The following is a 19910-nucleotide window of genomic DNA, read 5'->3' on the forward strand; positions in this document are numbered from 1 at the left end:
AAACACTGCGATGCAGTTCTCCTTGCTGAGAAATTACAATTCAAGCAGGCCCATGTTGTTCGACCAATGTTTTGCATAATGTTTCCATACTTTTAACATGTAGCATCTAATGAGTGGAACCCAGCATACAAAAACAGTAATGATATTGAAAAGAAATTCCAAAATGTTTGATTCAAAGACACAAAGGTGGAGAAGGAAAGGATATGCTTTTTTCACACCTTCTTTGCGCAGTAAGGTCTTTTACAGTGGGCTTAATTTTCCCTGAGTGTGTATGTCGGTCTCTGTCCATCTCTGTCTCTCTGTCGCTATGTCTCTCTCTCTCTCTCTGTCTCTCGCACGCATGCTTTCTCTCTTTTTCACATTCCGTTCATTCTGGTCCTGTAGGACTGTCGTCCTCTACTTTCTCTAATTCTTTAGGCCTTTACTTTCCATACTCTTACTAAAGTGTCCTCCCATGGTTTTTTGTTGTTCCTGAAATTAGGGGTGTACCGAATAGTAAATGTAAGTATTCGGACAAATACCGAATAGTTGGACAAGTATTCGTCCGAAGCCAAAATACAGAGGCGAATAGTTTCCTTTTTAATAAATAAATAAAGTTATGTTAGACAAGAAGAACACTTTGTAAATTAAAAACACACTTTAAAATGTGTATATCCATTCTTTATTGCAATTCTTTTCTTTGTGTCTATGGAAGATGTTTGTGGAAACCATGAAAGGAATACATTATCAGAAAATAAACTGTTCAACAATGGTGTGTATTTTTGTACATTAGTAGCTGTTGCTTGTTGGGAAGGACCTGAGTAGTAGCAGTGCATCATTTGTAAAGTGCAAGCCCAAAAGTATAGTATGCATGTATGCAATTACTTTGATGGGAGACTGGAATGTGTCTAGTTGTATTTTCAAATGTTCCTTTTGTTCCTGCCCATCTTTAGCTTTCTGGCTGCATCAAGGAACTGAAACACAAAAGGAGTGATTACATCACTTAGCACCCTGCTGACAGCTGAAGTGCTAATGAATATAAACCTTTTGCATGCTTAAGTCATGCTTTCTACCTATGGTACTTAGTTGGAATGAGGCATTTGAAAAATGTCCTTTCATTATTAAATTGTATGTGTCCTTTTTCAAGTGGGGTATGTAACATCTGTCACTTACTAAATTTTAAGGGACTCATTTTGGCAACATGAGAAAGTTGGAGGGCAGGAATTGTAACCTATGTTTCGATATTACATGCATATCTCGGTCACAGGCACACTTCCCACTGAACCACCTTACTTGCTTTATAACCTTAGTCTGCAGGCTGAATACAGTTCTTTGTTGCAGGTACACTACCTCCTGAGCTATTTAACTCAGTTTGTGTAACTTACTGGGATCTCTGCAATAGCTCCATTAATCCACTTAATTATATTATTTGGATTGGGAATTGATTGGATTGGGACCTGTAACTTTCAGATTTCTCAAACATGTCCTCAGCAAATCAATATGTGCCTAAATACCAGTTTCCAATAGCAACTTCATAAACTGCTGGTCCAGCTCAATGGTTTTCAATGGCAAAATACAGGGGAGACAGGAGAAACATTCAAAATATGGAGAGTTCTGCTTCAGCTCTCCCCTCCCCAGCAAACTGCCAGATGATAGTCTGTCCAGCACATGAAGGGCAGGAAATTTGGGCCTCATTCGAAGTTTGCTGGTGGCTGGAGGTAAAACAGGTGCCCCACCGGCAAACATATAGTTGGCCAGTGCAGTAACGTGTCGGTAAACATTAGTACCAGCACGTTATTAACGTACCGGCCTAACATATTATGAGGCCTTTTGTTTGCACTTTAAAACCTGTGCTCTGCCTCTACTCAATCAAAAAAGTGACAGCGGCATTTGTTTTGTGATCCTTTTAAAAGATAAACATGACATGCCTGAATCAAAGCAGTACTTAATGTATTCTGTAGGGGAAACTATTCGGAGTGAAAATTAAGCTGAAGCATATCTAATTTTCTCTGGGAATTTGGCTGAACACTCACTCGAAGCCGAATTTTGGTACAAGTCTACCTTAAATGCAGGGAGCCCTTTCATTGGTCTGTTAGTCTCATTAGTAATTCGCCTCAGCTGCCATGGGTACATAGCTTCCCGAGCCTAAAAAGGACCAGTGGCTGTTTTGACACTAACAGACGTCCCAACCCTTCCCCCTGGCTCTTCTCCGGTCCCCTACACTTACTTATTTCCTTCAGAATCTATGCCCTAACATGCTGTACACGTTGGGGGGTGTATCACAAACAGTATGGATTCTTCACAAGTTTGTTGGAATCTTTGTTTGCCTGCAGGACCCTGCGGCTGCACCACACTGACATTTTTCCAGCATTCACTCTAGAGGACCGTCTTTAGTTTCACTGCAAAGATCCGTTCTGGCATATCTGATCAGGACAGGGATATGGGTCTTTGTACTAGGCGAAGTTTGTGTGGGTCCTACAATGTCTCTATAAGGTCCCACACAGTGTGGAGCTTCGGGTCTTGGATCACTCGCTGTGCCCTTGGGATACACAAATCTATTATGTTCATAATCTTGTTATGGTTGAGTTCACATTCTCCTGAGCGCATGCATGAATTAGGGAAAGGTATTTGAGGGGAAGATCATGCAATATCATCACACTCTGAGCCTTCTGGATCTGGGGCTACATTTCGAAGATCATAGCAAGGCAAGGGACTCTGAGGGGGACACTTCAGCTCCTTCCCTGTATCTCCTGCAGGTATCTCATCGCTCTTGTATGCGCTGGTAGGATGGCTTTCCAGGGCTGCCGAGCCCCTGTAGATGGACTTGGCATTCTGACTTTGTCAAAGGGCACAAGCCCCTTTCTATCTCTCCCCCTGCCTATGGGAGCATGCACTCACAGCATTCTGCACTGTGTGTAACCTTTTGCAATAAACTACTTTGCACGCAGGAGGATAATCACACCATGGAGTATTTGGATTCAGTACTTGGTCAATTGGATCTCCGCAACCCCCTTCTATGTATATGGCAACTGTTGGCCTGCCCCACCGATGACCCAAGACTATACATTTTGTGAAAGTGAGAGAGAAAAAGTTAAATGAAAAAAAGGAAATAAAAATGCAAAACAAGATGAACAGTTCCAATTATAGAATGTTAGAAGAGAGGGTCAGAGAAGGGTTAGGGAAGAGGAAAAGAGGAAAAGAGAACGGGATTGGAATAAGTGGGGTGTGACATGTATGTCCCCTCCGTCCCCATCCATCTCACCTTTAAAGTGTATGATGAAACCCTGGCTCAGCCCGAACAGGGGGTCGTTGGTGTCGGACTGGAACTGGATGGTGACATCATTATCGGAGGAGAAGATCTTGAAACGCTGGTGTACTCCCATGTACTGGCCCAAGATGCGGGCAGTCAGGTCCTCTCCATCAAAGACAGTCAGTATGTCACTCTTCCGGATATTCAGACTATAGCAGAGAGGGTTAGTTACACAGGAAGAGCGGTCATAGTTATTTCCCTTAAAGAGCGGTTATAGTTATTTCCCTTAAGAGTGTCTTCCAGGCCACACTAATTAACATGCACATTCTTTTGTACATCACAGAGGTGCTGTAGATACCTGATGGGCCTAGTAACCATAGCTCTATCCTGGAGTAAGTGTGACTTACTCCGAGGAAAAAGAAGTAAAGATATACACAGTGGCATAACTTACATATACATAGCTTACTACTAGACCAGCAAAAAAGAGCCTTCCCCAGTGCATGTAGAAGAGCTGTGGGTGAGTCTGAACAGGGAATAAGTGCATGCCAACAAAAGTGTAACTTTAAATGTATTCACAAAGCTTCAACGTTTTCTGCAAAACGTTTGTGAACATACTTAAGTTACACCTGGGTGTTTTAGGTGTAAGTGTTGGATAGGAGGTGTAAATCTGTATGTATATGTGTTGGATGTTTGGGGTGAAGATAACTATGTAGTGGAAAAAACATGTTGGCATGAGAGAAAAGGGTTTATTCAAAAACATGTATACAATTGTAATTTTTTTCTGTCTGACAAGCAATAAGCTTGCTGTAGAGTAAGGCTACTCCATGACTTACCCTAACCTTTGGGTCTAACTGTGCTTTTTTTTGGAATCAGATGTAACTTACTCACATTTCTGATGCACTTAGCTACACAAAATTTCTTTGTGTATACGATGGAACTGATTTACAATTTCTTGATGTTGAAACGTATACCACAAAAGAGTATTCACAAAGAATTCAGGTGTAAATTGATACTGTTCATTTCAAGTCATGTAATCTGCAGCAGATCTTTTTCTTAAACATTCCCTTTACGTGCAGAATACGTGGCCGAACATGAGATAACTTGACCGGGGTAACTTAATCCATGTCCGACAGAAAAATATGACAATTTTACTAAAACCTTATGCAAACTTCTTTTCACTCAATCCATAATAACTTTCCACCACTTCTTGGCCCCATAACAAGTTTGGCAGTATAATGTGGTAAATCGGCTGGTTAGTGGTGATTTGTTCATTTTTTATTTTGGTTAGTAGTTATTTTTGTTTTTTTTTGTTTCTTTTTACTCCTTGTGCATAGTGTAGTCTGTTGGCGAGATGTACATGAGAGACATCACACACATCAATTGTGTCCATAGTAATGATGCTCTCTAAGAATTATAATGAAGTTCTTATACATTTTTGTGAATAAAATGTATATATGTATATAAAAATAACTTTTTTTCTCCTTTAGCTTTCATTTTCTGGCTGGAAGCATATATACCCCAAAAAATGTTGGGTTATGACTTTTTTGAGATTACAATTTATAGGAAAAGGACCCTGATGTTATGTAAATCTGCTGCTTTACCAACAAAATAATTTCCATTACGGCCACTCGGTCCATGGGCTGACCTTGGTGGTAGGATGGTGTGAATCCCCATTTTTGGACTCCATAGGACTCCCTCAGGATTTTCAGCAGTATTTCGGCACAGTAAATCTGCAGATTTTTGGATTTACAGTAGGGATTTTTCCTCCATCATCATAGTGGATGCATTTGCTCTACTTCAAGGTCAAACTTGGAATTCAGTGTTGTGGTAAAAATGTTTGTTACGCCAAAAAAAGTTCCAGTAATAGAAATACCACCACTTTTTTACTGCACTGCTGAACTCGTAATGAGGCCTATTTTCTTTTACTCCACAAATCCCTACATTTATGTTCACTTTCACGCCTCACATCTAACACTTTACACCTGCAATGTTCAGTTGTAAATTTAATGTGTTCACAAAAGTTTATGAGATAACTTTGAAGTTTTCTGAATGCACGTAAAGTTACACTTTAGTGATTGTGTATTTCGTCATCATTTAGAACCCCCTTTGATTCACCCACAAATCCCTAAATCACCCCTTGAAAAAACCCTTTTTTGCTCGTCTTTGTGTAGTTGAAAATCATTTTGTGAATTTTGAGTAGTAACTCTAACTCACCCTTGACTCGCTCCTGAAGAGAGACCATTCGATTCACAAATAAGTGACCAATAGTAACTTTGCTTACACCTGACGTACTACTGTAAAGAAAGGAGTGAGTCAAGAATAAGTCAGAGATTCTACCTGAAAAATGTTGTGAATGGAATGGCCACACTCCAGGAGTAACCCAGAGTTACTACGGGTAACGTTTTTGTGAATTGGTCTCACTGCAATTAACTTATCTGTGACTCAGCCTCATGAAGGGTAGCTCAGTATGTATAGATGAATGTACCATCCATTATGATGCAATTAGCTGAGCACATACATATTCAGTGCCAGAAGACCACTATGTTGGGAACAAGCGGAGTATGAATGCTTATTACATTACATATGCAGGCACAGATTGTTACCTATGTAGACAGCTACTTTAAAGTATAGATAGGTGGATGTGGCCTATTTGGGCACCTCAAACTGCGCAACACAAATGTAGCTGCATTTATGTTGCTATAATGGTTTCCATATTTAAGTCTCATTCAGAGAGCAGATTAGATGTCCATATATGCCCATTTGGTCTATTATCATTTTAGAAACTTAAACAGACTTGAAGACAGTTAAAGACAGAATTCCTACTGCTGGCCAACAACACCAAACACCCTGACATCCAGTCCTGACTCTCCACTATGAACCTCGAGGGCTTCATACCCCAGCTGGCCACCTGCACCAAGTCCCTTGGGTTTGACATCAACAGACATCTCTCCTTTAAACAGCACATATCAAGGAAGACACACGTCTTGGGATCAACTTTCTCTCCTGCATAAACATTAAGCCATTAATCCCAGAAAACAACTTCAGATCTGCTGTCCAAGTCTTGGCCCTCCCCCACCTGGATGGTGGCAATGCCCTTTTGGAACGCCTTCGGGTGATTACCCTGGCACCCCTGAAATGTGTCCACAAATTCAACCACATCACTCCGACCCACATCGAACTGCACTGGTTACCGCTCAAAGCCTGTATTATCTTCAAATCCTGCCACATCATCTACAAGGCTGTCACTCTGAGGTCCCCATGCTACTTCAATCAGAAACTCACATCCACGGAGCATTACGATCCACCAGAAGTAAGGACATGTGCAGACTTGAACTCTGCCAGTGTAGGAAGAAATGAACTAGAACACATGCCTTTTCAGTCTATGCCACAAGAATCTGGAACCTCCTTACCATTAGCATCAGACTCGTCCCCTCATTCACTTTATAATTCAAGAAGGATCTCAAGACCCTCCTCTTCAAGGATTTTCTCCTCCCTAAACCCTGGGTCCACACTCCCTTGACTCCTCATTCTACTTGAGGCTGGGCGTTTCCTCCCCTGTTTGCTTGCAGTTCCCTTGCTGTCAAATTGCCCGCCCTCACCCTCCCCTGTTCTTAGCTCCCCGCTGCCTTGATTCTCTGATTCACTCACTGTGTTCTTCCTCCTATTATTGTAAAGCACTCTGTTGCTTCCAGAAGCTAGGTGCGCCCTCAATAAATACCCAAATAATAATAACAGACATAAATGTAACTGATTAGGATGTTGGTGCCATACGTACATCTCGATTTCCAGCTGGATGCGCTTGTCCTCCTGTACATGAATACCCCAGACACAGTCCTGGCCCTTGCCGTAGTTCTGAGGCCAGTCCGGGGACAGGACCACACCTGTCGATTCAGAAATCTCCCCTCCACATAAAGCTGAAAATGAGGGAATGTGTGGGGGATGATTTAAGGGCAATGAGGCACCGAAAGAGATGAAAAAGAAAATAAGGTCACATCATTGCAGGAATTCATGAGTGCTGTCTGCACAAACCTGTTAAATAAAGCAATAAACTTGTGTCACCTTTGATATGGGCAAAGTGGAGGGATGTGGATGTCCGCAGGGAGGGATGGAATGGAATGAATAAGGGGTGTCGAAGCAAAAGAAGACATACGAATGGAAATAGGGAAATGGTATGAAAAATTGGAAAGATGAAGGGAGAACGGGAGAGGAGGAGAAAGGAGAACAGAGGGAAGAAGAGGGAACAGGAATGAAGATAAAAGGGCAGAATAGTACACAAGAGGACAGGAGAAGTGGCTTCTAGTGCTCTGAAAATAAACATATTTTAACATTGATATACATATATACGTTGTTCATATACATTGTTGGTCTGGTAAAAGCATTGCGACATTGACAAAGTATATATTTTCCCCTGGACCCAACAAACTAGCAATACAAAACTTGTTTCTCTGCATGAATCCAATAAGCCTGAAAATAAAAGAGTAGTCATCACACCAATACCTGACAGAGCTATATAAATAAATAAACTAAATAGGCCATTTACCAATTGTCCTGGGCTCCTTCCAGTATCATCTCTAAAACATTCTTCCAGTTCCTTGTCATCCTGGCCCTACACCTGGGTAGATGCCAATTATTCCTACCTCCATTCTGCCTGCTCCATTCCCTCCATTAGCTCCATGCACTTGCTCCCTGCTAGCCCCATGCTATTTTCCCCACTTCCATGCAATTAGCCTTGTTGGCTTCTTATACCAAGTCCATGCTTGCTCCTCTTCCATGCCTTCTCTCAGTTCCATGCCAGGCTCTCTTTCGCCCCTTGTCCCAGACCCATGACACTGCTCTTTCCCATCCCTTCTTTTAGCTCCATGCTAGCTTGTACACCACTTCACCTGGTCCCATGCCACCCTCCTACCATCGTCCTCTTCACCCAGATCCAAGAGAGATCCATTTCCCACCCCCTCTCACAGTTCCATTTCAGCCCTGTCCCTTCTACCTGTTTTGTGGTAGACCCCATTCCCACCATATTTACAGTTCAGTGCCAGTGCCAGTGCACTGCACCCCACCTACTGGTGCCGTGATAATGACCATCTCTTGCCAGTGCCAGTCTCCCACCTTTACAGATTGGCTCGCTATCATTCCAATGCGGTTCCGAGGAGTCAATGCACTCAATGACAGATGGTCCCTGCTCCAACATATAACCGGGGTTGCATGCGAAATCGACGATGGCTCCCACGTGGTACAGCAAGTCTGATGTTGTGAAGTTGCCATGAGCCAGGAAAGGGCCGTAGCAGCGGTCCTCGTCAAAAGCTTTGGGTGGAAGGTGCAGTGCCAAATGAAAGAGATGGGGAGGAAGAAAACAAAGAAGTCACTAATTCGATACCACCTAATGTTGATATTGGAAATTTAGTACAGTACAGATATCAAACGGGATTGTGTCTTGGTGCTCAAAAAACAAATGTTATTTTTTCCAACTCAGTAGTACTGCCAGGAATGAAACTTGCCAACAGTAGGTTTATGTAGATGTCTGCAACAGATGCATTAGCCTACAAACTTATTGAATAGGCAGGTAAAGAGGAGGTAGCTCAAGAATTTGGGGCAGGATGTGCTGAAACAGATAATAATGACTTGGAAGAAGAGTGTGAAAAAGCAGAAGTGTAAGAGAGCAAGACAAACAGAAAAGGAAGAGCGAGAGTACACGGGCAGATAAACAGTGTCAATGGATTTCCTTGTCTGTGTTCTCTAACCCAAATGGGCCCCTTCTGTTTAAATGTTCTGTTTGTGCCTTTATTTTCATTGATGACAGATGGGTGTTTCTGAATGTAAGTGGCTGTATAGCATAACTTTTGGTCTCACTTGCTTCTTGGATTTTCTTTTCATGAAACCACATTCATCAGGTATAAGTCGTAATAAGCCTCGGGTATGTTCCCCTAGTTGTATATTTCCTGTGGCTTTACATTAATGATGGCAGAGCTAAGCAATGAGGATGAGGAAGAGAAGGCGCTGCACACAGTTAATAGCAAAACTGACTCTGTTTAATCACAAAAAGGAATCAAGTGAACATGTTATACATGTGGCCTTTCATCAGGACCAAACATAAAACATTAACACAAAAAATCCTTTTGAATTTGTTAGGAACCCAAAATGTCACATAATGCACTGGGTTTGGACTAAACACGAAAACAGTTGTTTTGTATTGTACTATAACACATATTCTCAATCACAATAACAAAATAATGAGAGAAAGCAAGAAGAAAAGGAAAAAAAGAGGATAGGACGTGGTGTCTTCTCTCACTCGATTGCACAAAAAGTGAACTTATTTAAAAGTTGCTTCTCTAAAATATGTGGATCAATGTTGGCGTGTTGTAACCAAATGTGGGTGTACAATGTAAATGCCTCAAGTAGAAACCTGTAGAATGAAGTGTAAAAGTATAAAAAGAAAAAGTGGATGAAATGGCAAAGGCCTATGGAGAAATAAATTGGGAAAAAGATCCATTCCATTTGAAAACAAATAAACAACACTCCTATTGTTAACAAATGCGCATGAGCAATTGACACAAAAGTCCAATACAGACTCAAGAAAGGATATAAGAGCAGGATTAATGTGTTTACTACAATGATGTCAACATAAAGAAATGAAATTCAGGGAAAAAAGTGCATGGGTATACCATTACATTGCAAATACACATGTGTGGCATAGAAATCTGGATTAGCTCATGAATAAAAACTCAATAACCAACAAAAACAACAAGCTCTGCATCAGTATTTACCTCAAGCTGGATTTCACATAACGCGGGAATCCAATATACTTCAACTCTAAGTAAACAAAGAGCATTGTTTCTAACCCCTTTGTTAAGGCTAGGTCTGTGCATGTGAAAGTTCCAAAGACCTTAATGTCGGTTTTAGAATCACTGTGATTAGTGGCAGAAAGTTTTGGAATCAGCTACACATAAAGTGTTCATTATGGGCCAAATATGTTCTCCAAAACAAAGTTTCAAAATTTGAAGGGTGGTGAACACATGTATTTTACCACTAAGGCACTTCAGTATGTGTGTCACAAAGTTAATGGACAATTGATGGAAGAACACATGTAATGTGTGCTGATGATGCTCAATGAGGCCAACATTTATCTTGTGTTGCTTGCGATCTCATGCAAAAGAAATGGAGTCTAGCAGTTTTTGCTAAACTACCCTTATTGGGAGGGGCCAAACCTGATCTGCACAGAGCTTTTACCCTTCTGGAACGGCACATTAGAATGAAACATGAAAGGCCGGACGGCTGCCCGGAGCAGATGCTATTGATTATGATGAATTAAATGTGATGCAAAGACTCCAGAGGTTGTACAGGTATGCCTCAGACATGTGTTTCAGCCTAGTGAGGTGAAGATGTGCCTCTCTAAGCACATTGTGCATGGGGTCCATGTTTGCATTACTCTGGGTAACTTAGAGTGAAAACCAAAGTTCCTAAAAATTCACACAAATGTATGGGAACCCCTATACCGAAATGTATAGCATCTCAGTGCTAGACTGCCCTTGTGGGCGGGACCAGACTGAGATGCAAATGGATATTTCTTCTTTGTGAAGGGTGAAGTTAGCTAATCTGTTGTTGCAGTGTGGAAATATACATTACATGAACACCAGTTCTCTGTTATAATGTGACACAACAGTTTTGTCGTGGTCCACAAATAGCAACTCAAACAAACTCTGGGCATGTGTTAGGTTTAAGGCACTGCTCTCAAGCTAGGAAATAAGTGCGGTAATAATAAGCACGCACAAATACCAGCAGGTAATGACCCTTCCATCTGAGCTCCAGCCAAGGATTGAAAATAACACATGTTCAGCCTCCCCCTGCATGTCTATTTGTATTCCACTATTTTTACTCACCAAGCTTTCTGTTCACCCTGCCAGTAATTCATCTGTTAAGGACCAGTGTGTTATTTACACGTTATGCTAACACAGCTAAAAAGATGTGTATATAAGGACCGTAAAAGTCTGTGAAGACAGAGTGCCTTAGTGAAACATATGTTATCGCCTCTCTCCGCTCAAGTATTTTGTTGATATTAAATAAATGTAACTATGTAACTTATTCTGTGAAGGTGTCTCCTTCTTAGTTTATATTCCAGACGGGAATGACCCTTGAGGAGGGGCTTACAACCTTGCTCCAATTTGCACCTTTTGGCAGATGGCACCCCAGATGAAACCTCATCCATAGTAAATCCAGACAGACTGTGTACCGCAGTTGAGAAAAGGCGACAGATGATAAATGACCATGGAATGCACTGCACAATATGGACTGTGTTTTCCTGCAGCCACGCTCTATCCTCACCAGATTTCCTGACATGTTGATTTACCCCAACCGAGGTTCTCGCCTGGAATAGAATTTTTCCTTTAGAGACACTGGCACCTACTGGACTGAGTGAGTGGAAGGACGACAGAATAACAGGTGAGATTGGCGCTGATTGAAGAAATTGTATGAATACATGCTATATTTTTCTTTAGTATCGCAATATTTGGGGACCACTATTGTAAGCGTACCTAGACACATTGCAACCTTGGAATTAAAGGCGTATTAAAGCTCTTGAAACATGGCCGATGCAAGCACCAAGATTTGTGGGTGTAGAACATTTTTAAATAAACTTGAACAGCATGTTCCCACTCTGCCAGAAGGTTGCCTGGGATGGAAATTCATGGTAAAAATAACACAAGGGTTGTGCTATTTTTGACGAAATGGCACCGATATACTGCTGACAATCCCAATTTAAAATTCCAGAGGTTTGGACTTTTGACTTAGAAAAATTAGGGTACCTCTGGGAAAGGTTGTCAGCAAAGGGACCAAAGTAAATTAGATACTTCAGTAGGAGACTTATCAAAAATAGGAAGATTACGCTAGGCAGAAAGCAATGAGGTAAACAACTAAAAAAAAGGAAGCCACAGTCAGAAAAAGATAAGGCTAGAGTATAAGGTCAACAGAAGTTAAAAGAGGACTGGCAACAGGATGACAGAGAAATACTCATGCAAGTGAAAAAGACTTATGTTGTTCATTGGCCTCAGACAGAGGCTTCTGCACCCCCTGAGTATTTGGAGCAGACCCCTTGTTGGAACATTTATTGACTAAACAACCTCTTCCTCCTACATATAATATGGATGATAAGATAGACACAATTGGCAAAGATGTGGTTTCCGTACTTCCAGAAACTTGGGCACACATTAAATCATGGTTGGAAGAATGAATCAGGGCAGGAATGAAGGGACCAGCCTTTGCCTCTAAAGTTATGAAAACTCAGTCTCTACGGGCAAATAATATAATTGTGTATGAGTTATCTGGATTAGTGTTGTACCATGGAATAGGATGGAGCTGTTGTCTTTTACCAAAGATTTTCCTGACATCAGACAGAACCCTAAATAGTGGTATAATCAGACTAACAAAATTATATGCACAGGTCCATTACCATTAGGTAACTGAAATATGGAGACTGTGTAGGAAACAGAAAAGTGAAGAACAGTCAATCAAGTGGGAGGATTTGGAGAAGAAGGAAGAAGTGACCTATAGAGGGGAAGCAGGGCAATTATTTGAGGGCATATTGGCCGGGGCTGTTATCAAAATAATTGAGCAAATAGTACACAGAAAGCAAATTAACTGGGATAAATTAACAACCTATAGAGAGTATGAAGGCGAGTCAGTAGAAAAATACTTTACAAGGAAGGAAGAGGTTTTCTCCTCTTATAGTGGTATGGATTTAGGTACCAAAGAAGGGCAAAAAGCCTTTTGTTCACACTTTGTGGAAGGACTGCTCCCACACTTCACTTGAAAAATGGCATTCAAACATATGAATTAACATAGCCCATGCAGACTGCGTCTCAGATTTTGACTATGACCAGATATTATGTGAATAGGCATAAAACAGAAAAGGAAAGAAAATTGAAAGATTTAAAGACAAAAGTATTAATGCTGCAAGCATTTCCAGAATGAGGCAGAGGTAGAGGTATGTCACGAGGAAGAGGAATGTCAAGGAATGTCAAGAGGAATGTATAAGGGAAGGAGGAAGAAATATGTATGATGGATGCAATTATTGCAAAAGCCCAGATCATCGGATTCAGGAATGTCCCACGTTTCCAAGGGGAAGATGAAGGTCTATGGGATGAGAAATAACGAGGCAACGAGAGTCAGTTTGATGGTAATAATGTGGAAAACTAGGGCCAAGGACAGTCTAATTATTTTGATCCAAGGCAGGGACAGCATTATTCTGCCAGGGACTATTATGAAGCCCAGCCATATCTAGATTATTATGCAAATAGGGTTGCGCAGGAGAGGGGAAAGGCAGAGTGCAAATACATGTTAACCCCAAGGGTCCATATGTGGAACTTTGCATTGCTGAAAAGAAGCAGAAGTTCTGTTTAGTTACAGCACCAAACAATGCTTCTATTTCCCACAAATTAGTGCCTTCAATACCCCTCAATTAACACCTCAGTGGGATTTTTCAAATAATCCAGTTAGTTGTCCAGTATCAGAGTCCATTCACTTTCAGAGAGGGCCCATTTCCTGCATGGCTCAGTTTGGTGTAACAGACAAATGTTCTTTCAATCGTTTGGGCATAGACTTATTGAAACGCTTGCATGCAAACATTTACTGCTCGCCACGTGGCATCTACCCCACTTGCTCTGCTGAATCCTTGGCTAAATGCTATGTTTCCACCACTAACGCTTTACCACTTGAACTTGAGAAAGTGGATAAAAGGGCGTGAGCATCCAGTATAAATTATGTTATTGCAATTGTTTATTCATAAAGCGCTTATGCACAAGAGAAGTGCTTCAAAGCGCTTGGATGTCTGGCAGTAGATCCAATTCAGATTCATGTTAAGACCAATGCCATACTTCCAAGGACACCCCAATACAAAATATCCCAGGAAGTATTAATAGGGATAAGGGGAGTAATTAAAACTGTACTGGCTAAAGGGATGGTTAAGGAAATAGCAGGGAGCCTGTGCAATAGCCCAATGTTGCCAGTGCAGCAAAAGAGGGATGGCAAGGAAGGCCCACTTATTGAATGGAGAATGGTGGTAGATTTGCAAGCAATCAATAAAAATGTGGTGCCCCAGTTCCCAGTTGTTCCAGATATGACCTTACTTTTTACTATGGGTACTCCCTCCGCACAATTCTTTACGTTTGTGAACTTAAAGAATGCATTTTTCATTATTCTAATACATTAGGACAGCTAGTACCTGTTTGCCTTTAGCATAGACGGTCGCTGTTATACATTTTGTAGAGTACCCCAAGGATACACAGAGACCCCAAGTAATTACAGCCAGGAAGTAAAAACACAATTGGACACTTTTAACCCATCTCCAGGCACTCTGTTATTGCAGTACATTGATGGCCTGCTTATAACAGCAGATAACAAGGAAGGGTGTGTGGACTACACCACACACCTGCTGGAGTTTTTAGCTCCCGTGGGTCATAAGGTTTCCCCAAATAAGCAACGATTGTGTCAGCAGCAGGTGACTTATCTAGGTAATTTACTTACTAAGGGAGAGAAAAGATTGCAGATGCAGCAAATACAAATGATATTTAACATGCCAGTACCCAGCACATAGCAAGAGGTCAGAGAATTTGTGGGGATGACTTCATTATGTAGACAATGGGTTCTAAACTTTTCTCTGTTAGCTAATCCCTTACTGGAACTTACTACAAAAACTACTTCTGTACCTCTCCCTGGCCTCTGTCTCATCAGGAAAGCTTTTAGGCACTCAAGTCCGTGCTATGTAACTCTCCTGCATTAGGAACACCAGACTATACTAAACGCTTTTCTCTGTTCGTGCATGAACTAAAAGGGTGTGCTTTATCAGTACTAACTCAACCACAAGGGGAGAAAAATAGGTTATGCGCCTATTTTTCAACCACTTTAGACCCAGTGGCTAAAGGGTTACCAAATTGCCTAAAGGAGGTAGAGATTGCTACCCTTTCTGTGAAACAAGCAGAAACCATAGTACTTGGTAATTCTTCAACTGTTGTTGTTCCCTATGCAATAGATATTCTCCTAAACAAAACACAAACACAACACACTAATGCATGGCTCACTAGGATGAGTTGGGCCTGTTTGGACCCAACATTACTTTGCAAAGATGTAATACCCTGAACCCTGCCACCTTGTTGCCCCTCCCTTCTGGTGACCTTGATGTCTTGCATGATTGTATAATAATAACAGATGAGGAGACGAAGAGACGGGTTGATTTGACATGTTCCGTTAGAAAAGCCTGATGGCATTTTATATGTTGATGGCTCTTGTTTCAAACTACCCGATGGCTCATCCACTGCAGGTTATGCTATAACTACATTACAAACAGTTGTGGAAACCTATAAAATACCTCAGCATTCAGCACAAGCGGATGACATTATAGTGCTAACCAGAGCACGTGAGCTCCGTTCTGGACTTGCAGTAAACATTTACACTGAAAGCCAATATGCATTTGGGTTGCCCATGATTTTGGGAGGCTCTGCATGGAACGCAGTTTTATTATCTCCCATGGCACCAAAAATCAACATACTGAACGTATTCACAAATTGCTTAATTCACTGACCTTGCCAAGCCATCTTGCTATTATAAAATGCAGCGCACATAGGAAAATAACTGACCACGTGTGCAAAGGCAATGCGTTTGCAGATGCAATTGCAAAGACAACTGCCCAAACCCCATATTCTCTCACTTATGTTTCCTGTCCAATCACAACAGACCATCCCCTTTTTGAGAATACACTTGACATAATTGTCATTATCCAAGCAGATGCTACCTGTCGGGAATTGAAACAATGGGAGATTGATGCAGTTTTTGCAGATGGTTGTTGTTTGTACAAGGGAAACAAGGGGAGATGGATGTTGCCAAACAAATATGTCCCTGTGATGATATAAGTCACCCATGGAGCGCCTCACATAGGGATGGATGGTATGATTTCTCTGTTAACTACACTTTGGAGCAACCCAAATATTCGCAAAGCATCAATAGCGTTTTGTAAACATTGCATGATATGTTCGACACATAATGTTGGGAAAGCAGAAGGAGCGCCAAGGGGTAATTTTGGTCCCTCAGATTTCCCATTTGAAAACCTACAAATGGACTTCATAGAGTTGTCCCCTTGTCAGAAGTACAAGTATGATTTGGTAATTGTCTGTATGTTCAGTAAATGGGTTAGTCAGGGCTTGAAGCATAGGCTACGCCCCTTCTTTGTAACTTTGAACATTCCGTTAGCTTGATAAATCTTGAATTTGTGCATTTTGCCACTACGTGACTTGCTACTTTTGTTGTTGCTAGCGTGTAACATCTTGTACTTAGATTTGACAACATTTGACAACATTACTTAAATTACGTGTTGAAAGTGAATTTGTGCAACTGAGCATTTCAGCAAGCTCAGCACCATTCTACAACAGAGCGCTTGTAACGCCCATACTTGTTTGGATTGTGTGGATTGTGGCTAAAGTGTGCTTGATTGCTGCACTATCTGTTTACTTACCTGCAATTACCTTGAACTACAAGTCCCAGCAGCACTAGCGCTGCTGAAAAAGAAACGTCAGACGCTTCAGCGCCGGCGCTTCTGAGACGGTGCCGGTCTACGCCGGTCCCGGCGGGCTCATCATAAAACATCTTCTCCCCCTCTCTGACCCAGGTTAGTCAGGGCTTGAAGCATAGGCTACGCCCCTTCTTTGTAACTTTGAACATTCTGTTAGCTTGATAAATCTTGAATCTATGCATTTTGCCACTACGTGACTTGCTACTTTTGTTGTTGCTAGCGTGTAACATCTTGTATTTAGATTTGACAACATTTGACAACATTACTTAAATTACGTGTTGAAAGTGAATTTGTGCAACTGAGCATTTCAGCACCATTCTACAACAGAGCGCTTGTAACGCCTATACTTGTTTGGATTGTGTGCTAAAGTGTGCTTGACTGCTGCACTATCCGTTTACTTATCTGCAATTACCTTGAACTACAAGTCCCAGCAGCACTAGCGCTGCTGAAAGAGAAACGTCAGGCGCTTCAGCGCCGGTGCTCCTGAGACGGTGCCGGTCTACGCCGGTCCTGGCGGGCTCATCATAAAACATCTTCTCCCCCTCTCTGACCCAGGTTAGTCAGGGCTTGAAGCATAGGCTACGCCCCTTCTTCGTAACTTTGAACATTCTGTTAGCTTGATAAATCTTGAATCTGTGCATTTTGACACTACGTGACTTGCTACTTTTGTTGTTGCTAGCGTGTAACATCTTGTACTTATATTTGACAACATTTGACAACATTACTTAAATTACGTGTTGAAAGTGAATTTGTGCAACTGAGAATTTCAGCAAGCTCAGCACCATTCTACAATAGAGCGCTTGTAACGCCCATACTTGTTTGGATTGTGTGGATTGTGTGCTAAAATGTGCTTGACTGCTGCACTATCCGTTTACTTACCTGCAATTACCTTGAACTACAAGTCCCAGCAGCACTAGCGCTGCTGAAAAAGAAACGTCAGGCGCTTCAGCGCCGGCGCTTCTGAGATGGTGCCGGTCTACGCCGGTCCACGGCGGACATCGGCCCGACACTCTGCCCCGCAATCAATAAACAAAGGTAAAAGATGGGATTTCCAAATTTATTGCACTTACTCAGTGATGCAAAGCGCCTAGAGAATGAACAACTTGTCAAGCGCTACATCAACTCTAGGGAAGTGCCGCACCCTGATGCTGCACCACCCTTAAGTCTTAGTGGGACTGCGATCTTAGAACAACCGAAGACTCCCTCTAAACCAGAGGTCCTTAAAATAGCATTACTTAATACGAGGTCTCTTAACAAACATGCCCAAAACGTTCACGATTATATCCTTGAAGAGGAACTAGATATCCTCTTCCTTACTGAGACCTGGCTACAAGAACCTACCGGTCCGACCATTAGTACAGCTGCCCCACCTAATTTTAGTATCCACTTTGAAAACAGAGCAATAGGAAAGGGAGGCGGAGTCGCCATAATAGTCAGACAAGACATACATCTTTTCACCTCTCCCATTCAATGCCCGGGGTGCGAAGTTCTCCATCTCAAATTCACCCCCTCTCAAAACAATTGTATCAATTTTATTGTAATCTACAGACCCCCATCACTCACATCGGACTTTAATGACGACCTTTGCCATATTCTTAATAATCTCAAAGGAAAGAACTCAGGCACACTCCTCCTGGGCGACCTAAATAGATGGAGGGGAAACCCCATCGACAAAGAGGCCATTAGCCTAGAAAAAAACCTCTCCAACATCAGTTACTCGATCACCAACAATGGTCCTACCATCAATTCAAACAATCAACTTGATTGGATTATTACCAACAATGTAGACCTCACAGTTACAAACTCACAGCCCTGTATTTGGAGCGATCACTATAAAATCGAAGCCACACTATCCCTGTCATTTGAAAAAACTCACCTTGACAACACACCCAAAACTATCCAGAGCAAAAACCTCAAGAGATTCACGCCAGATATTCTCTCGCAGGGGATCTCATACATCATGGATAACACCACTGATGATGATCCCTGTGACATTATTATTACCACCTATAATAACCACTTCCAAGAGCTTCTAGATAAGAATGCCCCGCTGAAAAACAAACAAGTGCGCCCCAACCCCAACCACCAAAGTTGGTACACCGTGGAACTAGGCACCCTTAAGATAGCCAAAAGGAAGCTCAAAAGACAGTGGCTTAAAACCCCCACAGAACTTAATAAAGACAAATGGAAGAAATCTGATATCCTGTATAGAAATAAAGTAATTGAAACAAAGAAAAACTATTATAATGAGCAAATTACAGGTGCATCCAACTCCACAGGAAAGCTATTCCAAATTCTAAAAACTTTTGAAAAGCCGCCTACTCTCACCCCTCCCTTCCAGCCAACCATGTTGGATTGTGAAAAAGTTCAAACTGCATTCGCACAAAAAATCTTAAAAGCTAGAGACACCATCTTAAATTGCAATATCATTGACACCACACTGACTTTTAACAAAGCTGACCCCGAAATTAAAGCATCCAAATTTCAATTCACACCAATAACACCAGAAATCATGTCAGACACGCTCTCCAACATGAATTGCACTTCATGTCCTGAAAATATACTGCCCCCCAAATTCATCCTAGATAACGCAGGCATTTTTTCACCTTTTCTTTGCCGTATGGCAAACTTGTTTTTTAGAGACCGGACTGTTCCCACCAGTCTAAAAACAGTAAAAGTTACACCATTGGTTAAAAAGCCTGGCCTTGACCAGCAAAACCCGGCCAATCTTCGACCCATCATGAATTGCAACTTCTTGTTGAAGATTCTTGATAAAATAGCCACGCACCAACTCCAAGAATACGTAGACAAGCACGACTTGCTACACCCCCAGCAATCAGGATTTAGAAGTGCACGGAATCAGCATTACTCGACCTTCAGTCTAAAATGCTGGAAATCCTTGATAAAGGAAAGGCCGGCCTGCTCATACTATTGGACCTCTCGGCGGCATTTGATTTATTAGATCATGAAAAGGTCCGTGAGGCCCTGGGAAAAGCAGGAAACGGTGCCGAGGAAGCCATCGAGTGGATATCCTCCTTTCTGGAGGACAGAAAATCTAAAATCACCTGGGGTGGATATTCCTCTAGTACGAACCCTGTGGATTGCGGCGTCCCACAAGGCGCCAGCTTCTCC

The 19910-nt window shown here is 41.8% G+C and overlaps 1 protein-coding gene across 1 annotated transcript in view; it reads right to left on the reverse strand.

Annotated features, from left to right (window-relative positions):
- Nucleotides 1–19910, reverse strand: part of SEZ6L2 (seizure related 6 homolog like 2) — a 288620-nt gene that overhangs the window by 61432 nt on the left and 207278 nt on the right. The window contains exons 9-11 of the mRNA XM_069652000.1: nucleotides 8336–8530; nucleotides 7005–7143; nucleotides 3242–3438 (exon numbers count right to left, since the gene is read on the reverse strand). Coding sequence (XP_069508101.1) covers nucleotides 3242–3438; nucleotides 7005–7143; nucleotides 8336–8530 — 531 coding nt within the window. The remainder of the gene's footprint in view (nucleotides 1–3241; nucleotides 3439–7004; nucleotides 7144–8335; nucleotides 8531–19910) is intronic.

This window comes from Ambystoma mexicanum, chromosome 3p (genome assembly GCF_040938575.1).
Source record: "Ambystoma mexicanum isolate Mex_15411 chromosome 3p, UKY_AmexF1_1, whole genome shotgun sequence".
In the NCBI taxonomy this organism is placed as follows: Eukaryota; Metazoa; Chordata; class Amphibia; order Caudata; family Ambystomatidae; genus Ambystoma; species Ambystoma mexicanum.